General features: G+C 40.1%; 2 protein-coding genes across 10 annotated transcripts in view; one reads left to right on the forward strand and one right to left on the reverse strand.

The window, feature by feature from the left end:
- Positions 1 to 3: 3 nt before the first annotated feature.
- Positions 4 to 9,146, reverse strand: DDX5 (DEAD-box helicase 5). Of its 3 annotated transcripts, none has more exons than XM_072645434.1 (14): positions 8,455 to 9,146; positions 6,940 to 7,108; positions 5,572 to 5,737; positions 5,075 to 5,171; positions 4,860 to 4,993; positions 4,638 to 4,703; positions 4,173 to 4,314; positions 3,912 to 4,072; positions 3,640 to 3,812; positions 3,326 to 3,436; positions 2,678 to 2,739; positions 2,523 to 2,582; positions 1,033 to 1,257; positions 4 to 712 (listed from the first exon to the last, which is right to left on the reverse strand). In XM_072645434.1, the coding sequence occupies exons 2-14, from the start codon at positions 6,981 to 6,983 to the stop codon at positions 309 to 311; spliced, it is 1,845 nt and encodes a 614-aa protein (XP_072501535.1). In that variant the 5' UTR covers positions 6,984 to 7,108; positions 8,455 to 9,146; the 3' UTR covers positions 4 to 308. The 3 variants fall into 3 exon arrangements, with proteins under 3 accessions (XP_072501535.1, XP_072501533.1, XP_072501534.1); XM_072645432.1 differs by lacking the exon at positions 8,455 to 9,146 and adding an exon at positions 7,647 to 7,736; XM_072645433.1 differs by lacking the exon at positions 8,455 to 9,146 and adding an exon at positions 7,432 to 7,519.
- Positions 7,507 to 17,804, forward strand: part of CEP95 (centrosomal protein 95) — a 32,060-nt gene continuing 21,762 nt past the window's right edge. For 3 of the 7 annotated variants that reach the window (XM_072645423.1, XM_072645424.1, XM_072645427.1), the window contains exons 1-5: positions 7,939 to 8,071; positions 9,799 to 9,927; positions 10,799 to 10,906; positions 13,745 to 13,855; positions 17,666 to 17,777. In XM_072645423.1, the coding sequence (XP_072501524.1) occupies positions 8,050 to 8,071; positions 9,799 to 9,927; positions 10,799 to 10,906; positions 13,745 to 13,855; positions 17,666 to 17,777 (482 nt within the window). In that variant the 5' untranslated portion in view covers positions 7,939 to 8,049. Of the gene's footprint in view, positions 7,593 to 7,938; positions 8,072 to 9,798; positions 9,928 to 10,798; positions 10,907 to 13,744; positions 13,856 to 17,665; positions 17,778 to 17,804 lie in introns of those variants that run through there. The other 4 variants (XM_072645425.1, XM_072645426.1, XM_072645428.1 and 1 more) reach the window with 2 other exon arrangements.

The raw sequence follows: 17,804 nt of genomic DNA on the forward strand, positions 1-17,804 counted from the left end.
AAATCAGTCTTCAAATATCTTTATTGGAAGGCCATGCACTGCCTTCATTTACTGTATTTCAAATCACTGTACATTTACTTTAGTGAAAACACTGCCTGCATTTTCTAGTACAAAAAAAAACCTAAAAATTGTTTCAGGAATGTAGAGAAATATCCAACTTAAATAGCGAAAAAGTGCACCATAATTACTGCTGCACTGCAGTCATTTCTGCATCTCCCATGTTTCTTAAATAACTATTTTGTCTGATAACACACAATATAAAGAGCAATTATGAAAAAACTGAGACATTTACATATACTTCTAAAGTCTTATTGAGAATATCCTGTTGGCATTGGATAACCTATCATAGGTGCAGCTGCAGTAGCAGGATATGCGTATGCCTGTTGGTTCATGCCATTGTGCATATTTGGGACATTATTTCCATATTGCTGTGTACTGTCATAACCATTCTGGTAAGTCCCTGTTGGATTACCAGTCCTAAAACTAGTCTGTATACCAGCAGACACAAAATTACTTCCAAAGCTCCCATTGGTGTAGCTTGCAGCACTGTAGACACCATTCTGAGTTTTTGCCCCAAAATCTCTCTTAAGCAGACTAGAATAACCTCTGTCATAATTTTCCCTGTCCCTAAAGGTATTAAATCCACCCCTTTTGCCCGCAGAGTATCTGTCACGTCGATCATCCTTCATGCCTCCTCTACCCCTGGAACGACCTGTGTGGAAAAAGGCAAAAAAAAAAAAAAAAAAGACAAAAAAAACAAAGAAATTGTCAAAATCAGTCTCCTGGAATTCAACGTTGCAAATAAATCTTAAGCAAAAACAGCAGCGGGGAATTCAGTTTATCTCCATCTTACCATACTGTGTCAGTCAAAAATTATACTTTAGACTGAAGTAAAGCAATACCCTTTCTCTCCCCTGTCCCTCCATTCTCATCTGTCACCAATTCCTCAAAATTGCATTTCTTACGTGACAGTCTTGAGACAGAATTTTTATTACAATAACAAATTATCATAATTCAGAATAATGAACGTACCTGAACCTCTGTCTTCAATTAACTGAAGTAATTTGGGATTGATTGCTTGATTAGCCTCCCGAAGCACAGAGATGAGGTCGCTTACTTGTTTTATGTTATTAGGTGTAAAGAAAGTATATGCTGTGCCTGTTTTGGTACTACGGGCAGTTCGTCCAATTCGGTGGATATAATCCTCTGAAGAGTTAGGGTAGTCATAATTGATGACAAATTTCACATCTTCCACATCTGTAAAGTGTTGCAGTGTGGCAAAAAAGCAACATAGGAAGTTTTGCACACCACAACAGCCAGACCAAAAATAAAAAGTTAGACAATTGTATTCCCAAGAAGGTATGGGCTGAAAAGAATATTGTTAAAATGATTATCCACTTCTGCAGGAATACCAGTGAGGTAAAAAAAATTAAATGCACACTCCATCTCTATTAAATCTTGCCACCCACCCAGTGATAACCTACCACAAGGAATGTGCATTCATATTCACTAGTTCATTCCCAACTCAGCAAGTTCCCTTACAGATCATCAAGTGACATCTGAATGCTTCTGCGCAGTAGGGCCACTAAAGTTCACAGCAACCTCTTCATGTGTTCATTTGAGGACCTTTAAGCAAAAAATGTACATGGTCCTTCGTATTACACACTCATCAGAAGTTCAAAATTCGGGCCTCACTGCTTGTCTTGCCAAGACCTTACAACCGCAGCTGCAAGAAAAACATACCTGTCCCCCAAAAGCCATCAAGTTTTTATGCACTGTGTCTCGTCTAGGCAAGCGCTTCCAAGAAGCCAGGATTCACTTGAGAATGTGTCTCTCTCTGGCAGGTCTCGACATGACGACTACTGTGTAGGTGAGGGAGGAACTTTCAAAGCACTGCTTTCCTTTCCCACTGACTAAGTGTGAGAAGTTGTTCCTTCTCTAGATTCTCATGTGCCAGTACTCACCAATTTGTACAAGGCTAGTACCTTTTAAAGCTGCTCTCTCCTTTTCAAAGGAACAAAAATTTCATTGAACATTGAAGTTTGGAAATATTTCTTCAACATTTCAGCAAAGTCACTGAAACTCAAAGACCCACAGATCACAGTAAACAGTTTATACAAAACAGCGCTGTACCATGGCAATCATGCAAAGCATGGGACAGAAGAAATACCACGGCAGAGTGAACTGTGAATAACTTCCATTTTTTCCCCCTGAGAGAACAGTTTATGGTGTAGTAGTTAAGGTGGTATGTTCTGCCTTTTGAAGATTACTGGCACACAATGCTTTCAGCTTTTCACCTCTCTATTCGACTGGAAGCAGCCAGCCGATCACTAGTCCTCCATCCCCCTCGAGTCCTCCGATTGTCATGCCTAGGCCTTGCCACAAAGACTGCACCTTTATGTGAAAAAAAACTTAGAAAAATGCAGAGGTTAAAGAAAGCAATAAACTTTCTTTAAAAAAAAAAATAATGGTTGTTGTTTTTTTGTTTCTGGAGAACCAAGTCATGAAGTGTTTCTACTAACCTAGCCCTCTAGATGCAACATCTGTGGCAATCAGGATAGGAGCTTTTCCATGTTTGAATTCTATCAAGAGAATTGAACAAATGAGAGTCACAGAACAATACTGACAACAGATTTTTAGAAGTTTTTAAACATCACAAGAGCTTATTTATACACACCATTTAGAACCCAGTCTCGCTCCTGTTGACTCTTGTCACCATGGATACCCATTGCAGGCCACCTAATTTAGAAAGAAATGCAAGATATATAGATTAATTCAGTCCTTTAGTCAAATTGGTTAACACCCTGTTCAAGCTTTATGAACTAACCATACATGGCATATAATGTATCATAAGTGGAAAGGAAATCATGGCTATTAGCACAGACTTGGCTAGTAATAGACTATATAACTTCCACTATTTGATTTTAAAATTATATTTTTAAGACCTTGGTTTTTATTTACCTTCCTCAATTTGCTTATAAAGGAACTAAGGTCCACAGTGAACTGCACAGGTTATGAGTGACAAAAATGGTATTTTTAAATCCAAAATATGCTATCCCCAAAAGTCCTTCAAATAAATCATGATAGTTTTATTACTGAGTGATTCCATTTTAATTTAATTTGTCCCTTTTGTGACTGAAACACTTTGGGGTTTAGTTTACTTTTTGTTTTTTGGGGAAATTAGAGGACATTCAAGTTATCATAAGTCAAACTTCCAAACCCTTTAGAATACCTCCCTTACCACCTGGTCTTCCCAGTTTTGCAACACTAACATAAACATTATTGGCACAGTAGAAAAAAGATGTACCACGTTTTCAACACATACCCATCTCTCCTCATTTTTCTGGTAAGTTCATCACATCTTCTTTTGGTTTCCACAAAAACAATAGTTTTATTTTCCTTTTCACTCATGATCTCCTCCATCAATCGAATAAGTCTAGAGGAAAAAAAAGTCGGACAAAAACAATTTTAAATATCAGCAGGAAAGTCAACATTTGAGAGCTATTTCAATGCGTTCAAGACCTGGATAAAAAACCACAATTTGAATAGAGAAATTATGCTATGTTAAGAATCCAGGTTTTTTACCCAAGTTTCTAATGTCTGGTTAAAAAAAAGGCACAAAGTTTTATGAAAACTTACTTCTCATCCTTTTCTACATCATGACACACATCCACAATCTGAAGAATATTGTGATTTGCACTCAGTTCCAGAGCACCAATGTTGATGTGAATGTAATCTTTCAAAAAGTCTTCAGCAAGCTGCCTCACTTCTTTTGGCCAAGTTGCACTCCACATTAGGGTTTGTCTGTCAGGCTAAAAAAAGACTTATGAGTTTGTCTATCAGGTATTAAAAAAATAGATTAGCCACAATTTTAAGGGTAGTTTGTGTTTAAACAAACTTAAACAACTTACTCTTATCTGATCAACAATCTTCCTGATTTGAGGCTCAAAGCCCATATCAAGCATTCTGTCTGCTTCATCAAGCACAAGGTAAGTTGTTCTTCTCAAATTAGTTTTCCCACACTCTAAAAAGTCTATCAGTCTTCCAGGTGTTGCAATGCAAATTTCTACACCTGATCAAAATAATGAAGAAAGAGCAAGAGGAGAAGAATTAAGGTACCAATACAATTCACACCAAAACTGTTTGTGGCAGAGAAAAGGGCTGTTACAAACCTCTTTCCAAGTCCCGTATTTGTGGTCCCTTTGGAGCACCACCATAGATGCAAGTGGATTTTAGACGACATGCTCTACTGTATTCAGCAGCTACTTGCTGTACCTGTTGGGCCAGTTCACGCGTTGGCGCCAGCACCAAACACTAAGAAGGAAGAACAGCTGTTAGCACATACAGTCTAGCAGTAATATAGAATTAACAATTTATAAATGTAATGAGAAAATTTTCAGCAAAACATAGCTAATTAGGAAGAACATTTAGCTGTAATTTGTCACCACTGAAAGCATCTAAGACTTGTCCCATAAACTAAGGTGAATCTAGATTAAACATTCCACCCAATATCTAAAAGCACCTGTTGGATTATTTTATTTTGACTTTCATGGCCATGCAATTTAAACCATATAACATTTAAAATTTTCATCATTTATGTAATTCTATGGAGAAATAAAAGGAAAATGTATACTTACAATAGGCCCATCACCTCTCTCTAGGAATGGTTGATGATTTATGTGGACAATGGCAGGCAGCAAATACTAATTAGAGAAAAAAAAAGTTGCTTTATAGCCTAAACAAACTTTTAAATTTAATGATACTTCTACCTTGAATAACATACTAGTATTCCTAAAAGTATACAAACTTTGAAATTTACATATGTTTTTGCATAGCATTTAAAAAATCTCAAGACTTACAGACAGCGTTTTCCCTGATCCAGTCTGTGCTACTCCAACCATATCCAACCCACTTAGAGCAACAGGCCACCCTTGGGCTTGGATAGCAGTAGGTTCAGTAAAGTTCTGCCTTGCAATTACATCCATGACATTTGCTGTAATTAAAATAACACTAGGTTAGGGAAATTAATAAGCACAAAGTGATTCCAGGAAATGTGAACCAAATGAATACTTACCAGGAAAATTTGCTTCATAGAAATTTAGAATTGGTTTTGGGCAGTTGTGACCTCGTACTGTAATTTCTTTGCTTCTTCGATATGTATCAACCTCTTGCTGCAATATAAAAGTCAGTCATGTAGAAAATGTTGTCCAAAAATTATTTTCTATAACTTACAGGTGGCAACTTCCTCAAACCAAAAACTTTACTATAAACAAATATAAAATGAATGATGCCCCCCCAATGAACTGCAATTCATTACCTTCTGATACAGACTAGTATTTATTCCATAAAGCAAGCAAAACTGTGATTAAATCAAATAACAGCTTTCATGAATATCTAAAGAATAAAAGGCTTTCAGTCTGCTGCTTAAGGAGAAAAAAAAATTTCATCTAAGGTTATCTATATCACCAGTCATCTGTACATAGGCATAACTTTAGTTTACTCAATCCTATTCTCTCTTAAAGAAAGCATTCTAACTCCAGAAAAAAAAGTCAAATCACTTAAATTACTTACTGCTGTGCGCCTAGCCAAATCAGGATGTTCCTGATAAAAATTCTTTTCAAATTTGGGCAGTTCCTCGAGATTCCATTTCTTTTTAATGAGTTTCTCCCCAGGGTTTCCAAATTTCTTTCCAGACAGAGGTCCTCCTCTACTTCCTCCAAACCTAGGGGCCCCAAACCTAGAAGAAAAAATAGTCTAGGCCTCAAAAATGTAATCATTTAACTTATTGCACAAAAGAATGGGATTCAATAAATACTCGCTTGCAATACCATATTCCTAAAATGACTAGAATGACTTTTTTCTTCACCTTGAAGACTATTCCTATGCCAGTCAGCCCTAGCCTTAGTCTTCACTAACAGCAATTTCAATTTTACTATTTTCCTTGTGAGCACATACAATTAGCAGCATCACTTGTTTCCAGGTGTCCCAGTCACTAAAACGAGAATCTGGCCTGGTAATAAGAACCGGACTATGGGGGACAGATTCTGACCAAATCCCTGTTACAGAACAGCCCGGGGGGGTAAGCAATCATCTTTTCCATGAGTGAAGGCACTAACTAGAAGGGTGGGGAAAGGACCCAGGCTTCAAAAGGGGAGATAAAAGATCAACAATCCCATTTCTTTACACCAAGCTGTTCCCTAGAGCCGAACGTTTCCGAGCGGAAGGCAGATAACAGAAGGGCCCGAGTTCTGACAGCTCGCCACCAAACAAGGGGAGGTCCCCCGGGAGCCTCATTATGCACCCCGGTGGGTGGGCTCAAGATGAAGGTAACCGCGGTTACATAAGGCCGAGGAGGGAGGGAGGGGCCGCCCGGGTACCAGGGGAGGAGTCGCGGCCCCGGGCGGAGTCCGCCGGGCCGCGTTCCCGCTTGGGCGGCGCTTCCCCCTTTGTCTAGCATTTCACTCTGCGCCACATTTTCTCAAAGCTGCCATTTTGAGCTCCTCCGCCGGGCGGGGTAACAAAGGCGCCGCCGCCATGTCCGGGGCCGGCATTTTGTCTCGCCAGCTCCCCGACGGGGCAGAGACCGGCCGCCCCCGCGCCCGAACGGCTTCGGAACCCCCCCAAGCCAGGCTGATTAGGGGACTTTTCTGGGGCTCCCCAAATGCCGCAGACCATCCCGCCGCACTCACCCCCGCTTGACGTCGCCTTTACCTCGTCTCCCCACCTGGGGCCTGTCCCCCCAAATCACAGCCCAGACATGAAAATAAGCGGCATCACAACAGACCCTTACATCCCTTCAGCACTGAGGGACAGGGCCACTAGACGCGGACCGCCGGCGCCCGAGGCCTCCTGTCGCCGACAGGGCTCCAGCCCACTTCCTCTCGACCCCACCCCCACCCCACCCCTTCTCAGCCGCGACTGACAAATGTCCGTACTCACCCTCGATCCCGGCCGCGGTCTCTGTCGCTCGAGTATCCAGACATGGCGTCAATGGTTGCGGTTGGAGGGAAGCAACCGAGGAGAAGCGGGAAATCGCAGGGGAGGGGGGAAAGGTGGCTTCGGCGGTCGCGAGGCCGTGCGGGGGCGGGGACTGAGACGGAGGCTGCAGCTAAAACAAGAGGAACCCAAGCCGGTGGAAATGAATGAGGAGCCAGAGGGCTCCCGGCAGCCGGTTTTATACCTGGACCGCCTCCTCCGCCGCAAAGCGCGATGGGAACCGCTCTATGACCTCATCGCCCCACCCCCTTCTGGGAGGGGGAGGGGGAAGACGCTAAGGTAACAACACCCGCAGGCGTTCCGAGCGCCGCCATGTTCTAGCCTCTGGTGGCGAGCCCAGCACCCCTCCCCCACCTTAGCTCGTTATTAACTCTTAGCGGCCCACCCGCGGATGTTTCCCTTTGCTTCGCCCCTTCTCTCAGGGAACGCCCTTACATTTCACCAATTCAGGAATAGTCAACCTCACTCTTAGGTTTTCCTACGCTAAGGCAGGCCGTAAAACATTAACGTCACCACCCCAGACTAGACGTTTGCGACTCTCAAGGACCACAGTACGCGGTCAGGGAAAAGGAGGAGGCGGAGGTTCCTCCGATCACGTGAGCGTAACCCGCAGCCCACTGGGCCGGCCACTGCACTATTTATCCACTCACTTAGGCGGAGGTATACGAAAAATGTAGAGCTGGGCGGCAGGCCCCGGCACCCGGCCGGCTACCTCCCTAGGTTGAATGGTTATACTAGGTCGGCCACCGGTCTGTCTAACCGACGGAGCGGCCTGAAAAGCCTGAAGCGGGAATAATCCCGCGGGGAGTTGTAGTAGTAGCCCCTAAACCGCTGCCTGGCCGCGTGCAGCGACAGGAAGTGCACCCAGATGGCCAATCAGCAGCGAGAAGCCGTTTTAACGTCCCTCCCTCGCCTCCCCCAGTTACCTTACGGTTCTCCTCGCCCTCCCCCCCCCCGCCCCGCGTCGTCCTGCCCCGCCACACTCCTTTCCCTTAACGGTCCCTCCAGGACACCGTTCCCCGCGAGCCCCGCCGGTGTACAGCTCTCGCGGACATGGAGGCCCGGGAGGAGGCTGGTGAGTCTCCCAGCTGAAGCCGACACCCATGGGTGGCGGGGGAAGAGGAAGTGTGCACGCTGCGAATGCGCGGGGCCGCCGCTCCTCCCCTTCGCCGGCTTGCCGGCTGGCGGGTGTGAAGCGTTTTTACCTAGCCTGAAAGCGCTTTGAGCCCATGCCTCTCACCCCCAGCTGAGCTCCAGAACTCGCTCTGGGGAACCCCGGGCTCCCTGGGAGGCGTGTTCCGAGGGTGGTTTTATGTGATGTGTCCCCTGTTGGGGTTCCCCTTTCCCTCCCGAGGCGGACCTGCCAGCTGAGAGGGAGGCACCCCAGCGGGCCTAGGTCTGGGGAGCACACGCCGGGCTCCGTAGGGCAGGCGAGGAGGGAGAGCTTGGTTATCTCACCCGAAACGCTGCTCCGCAGGTCTGAGCACCACTCGGCAGCTCCTCTCACGCGTTTGTTCTTTTTGAGAAGGTAGATTTGCGCTGATTGTAGGAAGTCGTGGTTTTTGTGTTGAAGGAACCTGAACAAAATACATTTTCCGACCGGAAAGCTGTTGGTGAAAACTCCAAGTTAGGTCCCTGGTCTTCCTTTTCTAATTCCTGTTATCTACGTATTGCTTGGGTCTGGCAGCAGAACAACCAGCTCGGTTTTTCACTTAAAGCTTTACCTAGTAATGTGTTTATGGTGTGAAATATTCACGTTGAGGGTTGTCAAATTAAGTCAGCAAGCGTTGTTTTAGAGCCTTCGGTGCGCCGGGAAGTACCCCCGAACCCTGAGGGTACAAAGAAAGGCAAACCCAGCCGCTGGGTACAAAGGAGATACAGACAGGACAGACTGAAAAAGTTCAGTGAAAAGGAAAAAAAAAAACCCCGGCACTCGAGGTCTGTCTTGTAGAATGGCCAGCTTTGTGCCTTGGTTGAGTTGCTGCTGTCCAGGAGCAGACAGCTGCTTTGGGCACCGCAGTCCATTATTGTAGTAGCTTGGGAAGCTTGACCGTGGAGAGTGAGTACTGCTGGATAGGTCTCCAGTGCCAGAATGACAGGGAATTGGTTTCCTATGATGGTTATCAGTTTTACCAGAATCAGATCAATCTTAAGCACCTCCTGCGAGCTAAACGCTGAGGAAACTGACAAAGGTGAAATAACCCCTCCCCTCCCGAAGCTTGTGGAGGGAAACAACATGCACGTAACTATGTATCAATGCAAGGCAGTGTTTGACTCCAGGACACCAGCAGCAGCTTCATGGAGAAGGTGGTGGTTGCGGAGAAACTAATGGAATCATAGCTTATGTTCATCTTAGAAGGATGAAAATTATTTTGACATTCAAAAGCTCACCATTTCAAAGTTCCTGGTGTTCCATTATTTTCACATCATGAGCTGCAGTTTAAAGTTGTGATGAAGTAACATTTGGGCTCCCATACACAATCTTAAAAATGTAGTACTGATTACTTTTGATTATTTCTATTCTGTTAGTAAAAACAGTATCTCAAAAGTGGATAAATTTATAATTTACTTAAAATACTAACAAAACTAAACCTAAGTCTTTTAGGAATTTATAGTCAGAGCTGTTATTTTCAGAATAATATTTAGAGTATGACTTTTCCCTACACTTGTAAATATTTTTAGTTTAAAGACAGCTTTTTTTTGATTCCTTATCTACTTAAGTAAACAGAACTCCATACTTGATTTTTTTAGATTTGCTTTTTTCCAACTCGATAACATTTTTTTACATCTTTTTTTTTCCAGAGTGGGTATCAGTTGCCAATAACCTTCTTTTGAAGTGTCATATTTGGCTGAGGATACAGTCTCTTTCTGAGTGTGATGCAAATGTGTTTATTACTCTTTATCATTCTATCTTGGGAGAAGTAGTACCAGGTAAGAATACTAAGACATGGGGTCAGTTTATTTCCTATATTTTGTCTCCCAGGACTTTCACTGCAGTTTAGTCTTTTTGCAATTACAAAAAAGAATTCTACCTATTTGAATTGAAATGTTACATCCGTGCTGTAATGCCCTGATGACAAACACAACTTTTCCAATTCTAAATCCATGTATGGTATTCTGAAGCTTAAATACTTTGGTCACATAATGAGAAGACAGGACTCTTTGGAAAAAACCGTGATTTTGGGAAAGATTGAAGGCAAAAGGAAAAGGGAAGTCAGAAGATGAAAAGGATAGATAATGTCACAGAAACAATAAACATAAACAGACTTCAAGAAATGGTGGAGCATAGAAGGGCCTGGCATGCTATAGTCTGTGTGGTCATGAAGAATCGGACACGACTAAACAATGATGTTTTAAGTCATTTTGTCAGGATTTAATAACTGCTTAATTGCAGCTCTGCTGAATAGATACATTAAAATGGCACTGAGATTGTATAAGATCCAGTCAGCATTTAAAGGTTTAAATTTCATTTTAATTTAGGAGAAAAAAAAGCATATTTACTTGAGGGAACTGAGTTTGTTGGGTTTTTTTGCCTTTTGAAGTCTAATTGTCTTTCAGAATTTGAATTCTTTATGTCAGTATTAGTGTGCTTTTCCCACTGTTTCCTCAGTCATCTTTAACATAACTTACTGCCCATGTACAATGAATCATCATTGATTAGAGATTCTGTGGTCCTCTTCCTCTCCACCATTTCTGCTGCCACACCCCTACACTAGACCCCCTGATGACCTGGATTAGTCAACATCTTCTGAATTTGGTATTTTGCAGTTATAAAACAATGTTATTTCCCTTTCCTTCACAGACCTCATAACTGTCCCTAAGAACCAAGAAGATCATGCACACAATGTACAAGCAATTATTGATTCACTGGCCTTGGATTACTTGCAGGTCAGCTTGTCCCATATAACAGGTTAGTAACGTGAACCATCTCAAACTGAATTCAAACAATTATATTTTTCCTGAGGAAATTATTTTGTTTCTTTGGACTCTATGCGTCATTTAATTGAGCAGATGCTGAAAGGGTAAGAACACTGGATTTACAGTCAAGAGATCTGTAATTTAATGCCCCTTTGTAATTAAGCCTTGAAGTAGCAAATATTTATCAGTTTCCCGCTCAGTACCAGGCACTTGGCATTGATGTAGTTGCAGAGTGTTTTACATATATTCTCATTTGATCCTCACAACAATCCTATGATAATAATCCAAGTATTGTGGCCATGATTATACAGATGAACAGACTGAGACTTGAAGAATAGAAATGACTATTTCCTCATGATCAGACACAGGAAAACATGACAGAGGTGAATTGGAACCTGTGTCTCTTCTGAGTCCATAGGTAATACTTTTACAAAAACATACGCTCTCCCAAGCCTTCCAGCCACTATTTTCTCATCAAATCACTTAACTTCTCTGGTCTTGTTTCCTTATTGATAAGAATGAGGGAATGGGACTAGTAAATTAATTTGTTCATTTATTTTCCTTCATTTTGTTTATATTCAGACATTAAGCATCTGGTGCTTTGCTCCTTGTTAAGAATCAGAGATAGAAAGTTGAAAACACACTTCCTGCTCAGTTGGATCTTACATACTTGCAAACAAGTCACTAAGACACTAAGACAGATAACTATAATGTATTTTACTATATAAGTTCATTTAGGAGGTGCAGAATAAATGGTCAAATGGTGGTGGTTTAGGGGAGGGAAATAAGAACACTTCATAGAAGTGGCATTCAGTTGTAGAAATTCAATTAGAGAAGAGGGAAGGAGGGAATTCTAGGCTTATGAGATTGTGTGAACCAATCCAAGAAGGTGGGAAAGTTCATGGTGTGTCCAGGAGCAAAAAGTAGGTACAATCCATCTGGTTTTCCAACAGTGAGAAGTTATATGAAATAAGCTGAGTTAGTATGACATAGTTTTAATGTCACAGTTCTATTAGTCACAGTTAAGACTGGCATCTTCATCTTTCAGATGAGGAAATTGGGGCCAGAAATTAAAGGGAACTCAATTGAGAGTGTAATTACAATACACAGTATGGGATGCTGAGCAGCTAAATTGTTCTCCCCACCCTGGAAAGCAGAGACACCCTGGAGTTACTTACAATTGTGTATTCTGATAGGAAATGAAAACTATGCAATTTCTGTTTTATTGAGTGTTCAGCTTTTTTTACTCCTCATTTTTATTCCCAGGAGTTCTTCTAGGCTTCAAATTCTTGCTCTGGATGTGTAAAATAATAACCATTATCTAATGTTATTTAAAACAAAAAAATCTGCTATACCACCCATATGAGTGGTACTAAATGGAGCCTTATTCATTTTAATTATGAATAAATAAGTGAATTCTCTCAAAACCAAAACTTTCACCATTACTTCTCCTCATGTTGTTTTGTACTACTGCCAGTACTGAGATAAAAAAAAGTTTAAATGGTCTTTACACATAAAGGCTATATTTTTCATAGGCTTTTAAGTTCATTTTGTGAATTGCATTGCCAATACAGTTAAGCTCTTAACAGTTTCAATAGCGCTTAAGAAAGTCCCTCCCCTTTAGTTTCCTTGCATGTTTTTGCCTACCTGATTAGCAAAAAGTGTGAACTCTTAAGTGTGTATGAAGAAGTAACTATATGAAATCTTATCTTTCATATCCAAATAGTATTTATATGGTAAATATTTACATAGTGTTTTTCATACATTAATTCATTTGATTCACATCACATCCCTTTGAGATAAGTACTACAAGTGTTGTTATCCCCATTTTACAGATGAAGACACTGAGGCTCAGAGAGGTTAAACGATTTTTTCCATTGTCACACAGTTAGTAAGTGTCAGAAGCAGGACTTGCACCCAGGTCTTCTTTATTTCAAGTACAGCAGTCAATCAGCCAGGCTCTAGCCCAACAAATTTCTCCTGAACAAAGTAGCATCTTCATGCAGGTAGGGACCTATAAATTCAAGTAGAATGTCTCCCTCTGATAAAAATTCACTAAATGCTTTTTATCTTATTAAAAATATAACTAGAGGATGTGCCATTTCAGCCTGTCCTCTTAAAAATAAAAGGAATGTTGGCTAAATAAATGCATATAAATGTAATCAGAAAAGATGAATATGAAGAAAACCAAAGCATGGGAAAACTTGATATGAACTGATGCAAAGTGAATTAACAGAACCATAAAAGCTATGTACATAATGATTACAAGTATGTAAAAGAAAAAAACCCAGCAACATAAATTGAAAACAAATTCTGAGAATTTGAATCCAAAGGAGAAATAGGAATGCACTTCCCTCTTCTTTGCTAAGATGGAGGGTTAAGGGTATGAAACGCTCTATGTCACACTTGGTTGTTGTGCTAGTTTTACTGAACTGTTTTTTCTCCCTCTTTATTCTTTGTTACAAGGGATAGCTCTCTGAGAGAGGGAGATAGAAGTAATATGTTGAGAGATAAAGTTGATTAAAAACAATTTTTAGAAGATAATGCTAATAAATTGCAATCAGCAAGCATCTATATAGCACTTAATATTTGTTAAGCACTGAGAATACAGAGAAAGGCAAAAAACCATCCCTACTCTGAAGGAGCTAAACGATTACATTTAAAGGTTGTTGTTTTTTTCCTTACACAATAGCATTCCAGTACCCAGGTTTCTACTAGACTAGTTTAGGATTCTCTATTCTTGAATCTTTTTATGCAAGTTTGTCCATTTCAGGAACGCACATATTTTACGTTAATCAAGACATCTTAAAATAATCTATTTTGTATTTAGGAGAAAACATCGTAAGAGGAAATAAGGAGTCTATTAAAAATCTCTTAGAAATATTTGATGGATTGCTGGAGTACCTTACAGAATATAGTGAGGCATCCTCTCAGGAAAGAAGTGAGTTTTTAAATTAAAACTTTGGTTTTATTTTGAATTGAATGTCTGCTCTGGCTGTACAATAAGAGGTTTGGACTAATTGACCTATAATGTTTTTTCAGTGATTTTCTAATTAGATGGTACTACTTTGAACTTGTCGTGAATACTTGGAACACCTCTAGCCTATCCTTATAATGTTTGACATTTGAATCCTGTTAGCTTACAGGGTTTCTTAAATGACTTCTCAAAACTAACATACATAACAAAAATACATAACAGTTTCTATTCCTTGTATTAAGCAGATTTTATTTTTTGCTCGGGATCTTATCATATTTCAACTTAAAGTTGTTCTGGAAAATTTGTCTCATGTGGATTTCCTATGGTTCTGTGTTGCCTTTTCTGTCAACAGTAAACATTGGTGCAATACTCTAATTCAGTGATGCCCAAAACTGACTTCCTGCTTCAAACATATTTGCCAAGCCAGGTTTCAAGGGTGGTCATTAGTAAGGGTCTCTTTCAAAAGTCAATCAGAATAAAATAAATCCCTGTAAATCATATGTATTTCTATATACTACCAAAAAAATCCTTCAAGAAGAGATAGAAAAATTCCACAACATATAAAATACTTAGGAGTGTACTTGTCAAGATACATAGAACTGTATGGATATAACTACAAAACATTTTTTTACAGAAATAAGAGATCTGAATAATTGGAGAATACTAATTGTTCGTGAGTAGGCTAAGCTGGAACAGCTAAGTGGCATAGTAGATAGAATTCTAGACCTAAAGTCAGAAAGACTCATCTTCCTGAGTTCAATCTGACCTCAGACACTTACTAGCTTTGTGATCCTAGGGTTACAAAAGGAAATCACTTACCCAGTTTATCTCAGTTCCTTATCTATAAACCACTTCAGTATCTTTGCCAAGTAAACCTCTCAAATATCCAACAAAGAATTGGACACAACTAATTAACTCCTATGGGTTTGATTATCTTTATGTGGACAACTCACCAGTGTATGTGTCTGTCTCTCTCTGTCTCTGTCTATATATTTATATGTGCATATATGTATATATGTATGTATGTGTGTATAGATTTGTATATATGTATCCAACTTCTAATCTCTCCATTGAGAATCAGATATCCCAAACACATATAAAATTAACATGTTCCAAACAGAACTTTGTCTCTGCACACCCCACCCACCAAACCTCTTCTAAGTTTCCTAACTAAAGAACTACCATTCTTCCAGTCTCCTAAGTTTGTAACATTATCATTTTCTTCTGTTCCTCATTCTTCCTCACCCACATGTCCAGTCAGTTGCCAGATCTTTTCCTTGTTAATTCCACAACATCTTCCACATTTTTCCCCTTCTCTTGCACAGCCTTATTGCAGACTCTCACTGCCCTTTAACTGGACTATTGCAGCAGCTTCCTATTTGGCCTCCATGCCTCAAGTCTGCCCTACTGTCATCCATCCACCACAGGGCTGCCAGATTAATTCCCTTAAGTGCAGATTTGACCATGTCACTCTTTTATTAAGAAAATTCTAGTGGCTCCAAATTGCCTCTAGGAAATAATGATAATTGGTTTTTAAAGCCTATATAACTTGTCCCTAACTTACCTCTTCAACTTTGTTTGTTACTTCCCTTTCTGTACTGCAATCCTATCAAACTGGTTTTCTCCCTGTTCTTCACATGGCGCCCTTCTGTCTTTGTGCCTTTGTGTTAGCTGCTTCTATGCCTGGAATATGTTCACTCCTTACCTCTGCCTCATAGAATCCTTCTCTTCCTTCAGGACGTAGCCCAAGTGTACTCTACATGCAGCCTTTCCTGAGCCTCACTCAGTCCCACCACCTGCAATTGCCAGTGCTTTCCCTCCTACACTGCCTTATATTTAATCTGTTCATTTGATAATATTTGACCTGTTCTAATATCTATTCTGTTTATGCTTATATTATTAACATTGGTTCTCCTATTAAAATGTAAATGTCTTCAGAATAGGCATTGTTTCATTTGTATTTATCTCCAGTGTCTGGAATGTAGCAGGTGCTTAGTAAATCCTTATTGTTTGATTAACTCGGCATAATGAGAAAGGTCAGTCATTTGAATATACAAGTCCCAGTGGTGACCATGAGGTCCTATGCCAGTGCCTCTTAGAGGCTTCCCAGGGGGCCTTCAGGTTATGTTAGAGAGTGCTCAAAACCTCTTGCCTCAACTGTGGAATCCTCATGGTCCTGATTCATTACATAAATTCTTGGATACCATGGTTTTCCAATATACGTTTGCCTTGCCTCTACCCTGTCTATGCCACTGTCCTTAAATCTACTTACTCCTTACCTCCTTAAACTACTTAAAACAAGGATTGTGTACTTAGAACACAATCCTTACTAAATGGAGTCTTTACCAATTGATGTAACCATGCTACAAGCTCATGCCAGCTCTCTGGGAAACATCTTCTAGAGGATCTCTCAGTGAGCATGCCTCATCAGTCACAAGTATTATGGGAATTGAAGCCTGCTATGCTGTTGTCTCTATAAAAAATAAAGGGAACACAAGACAAAAAAAGTTCTGAGCATGTTCAATTTATTAGGAAAACTAGCAGTTGCCAGTAAATAAAGTCAGTGACTCCTCAGTAGCCAAAGACATTCATGGAAGAATACAGAGCATTCTTAAGTATAAAAAGAGAAACTAATCAAAATGTATGTATTCATGAGATTAATACATGTTCATAATATTAATGCACATTTGTGGGATTTATAGGAAGTAGGTTGATTTATAACCTTAGGACTGTAGGCATTGCCAACTCCATGTGACTTTAATTAGATCAAAGCTTGGTTTTCTTATTGGCTCTGGTGTCTGGTTAGTGAAGCAGCTCACATTGAAGTACTATGAAAGCATCATGGAGTACTTTGCAAGTTTTCATGAGTTTAAATGAGGAATTTAACGCACATACAAAAAGGGGAACTTTAGCTCACATAGCAAAGGTGAAGTCTTATAGAACAACGGACTTAGGCTTACAAGAGTGGGAAAGTTAAACTCTAACAAGTTACTAATAAAAGGTAGCTTAATGAAGTTTAATAATTCATAGCAGGCCTTAGCTGAGATAAGGTCTGATTATATGGATTGAACACAATTGCCAATTTGCATTTCTCACGAGAGTATAAATTGGAGCTTTAATGTTTCATATAAAACCTTTTGAACTAAAAAATTAAGGGGGAAAGAGTCATTTAATGTTCTTTTTCCTCAGTTTTTGTTGTAACATTCTGTAGTACTGGATTATGAAATAGCAGTTTTAATTTTCTTTCATCTTTGGTAAGATGTCCTTTATTGATTGTCATCAGGTTAAATATGAAATAAAATAGAAATTTATATCCCTAAGGGAAAGCCTGAGAGTTAACTTGAAGAGGAAGAATAACAGAAGCTTCAGTCTTGTATTTTGTTGCCTGAGTCATATTGTCCCCATCCTATTTACCATACTTTGTCAATGCCTTTTTGGGACATGTACCAGCAGGCCATATAAATCTGGAAATGCTTCAAATCTAGTCAAAGAAATCGCCATAGGTATCGGATATTTATTATCTAGGAACAAGAAGTCTTAACAGATTTAGGGGAAGGGAGGTCATCAGAGGGTTAGACACAGAACAGTTTGTTTTCTGGTCATAACAACTTATTCAACCATATATTAAATGGGAGGGATTGTTATGTACATCTTTGGAGGGAATGTACATAGGTGGTATGATAAATACTCTCATAATTTATATTTATCTTTCTACATTATAACAAATCTGATGATATTCACTTAGGGGTTTTTTTTTTTTTAATGTATTTTAAGTAGTTGAAACTGACCAAGCAGCTAAAGAATCAATTCAAGGTATACTTTCAGAAGAACTGGAAGAAAAAATTAGAGAGATCAGACCGGTGCAGGCAATGACATCATTTGGGAGGTAGGCTTGTTCTTTGTTGACTTAATA

The sequence above is a fragment of the Notamacropus eugenii genome, chromosome 2, assembly GCF_028372415.1.
Source record: "Notamacropus eugenii isolate mMacEug1 chromosome 2, mMacEug1.pri_v2, whole genome shotgun sequence".
Taxonomy (NCBI): Eukaryota; Metazoa; Chordata; class Mammalia; order Diprotodontia; family Macropodidae; genus Notamacropus; species Notamacropus eugenii.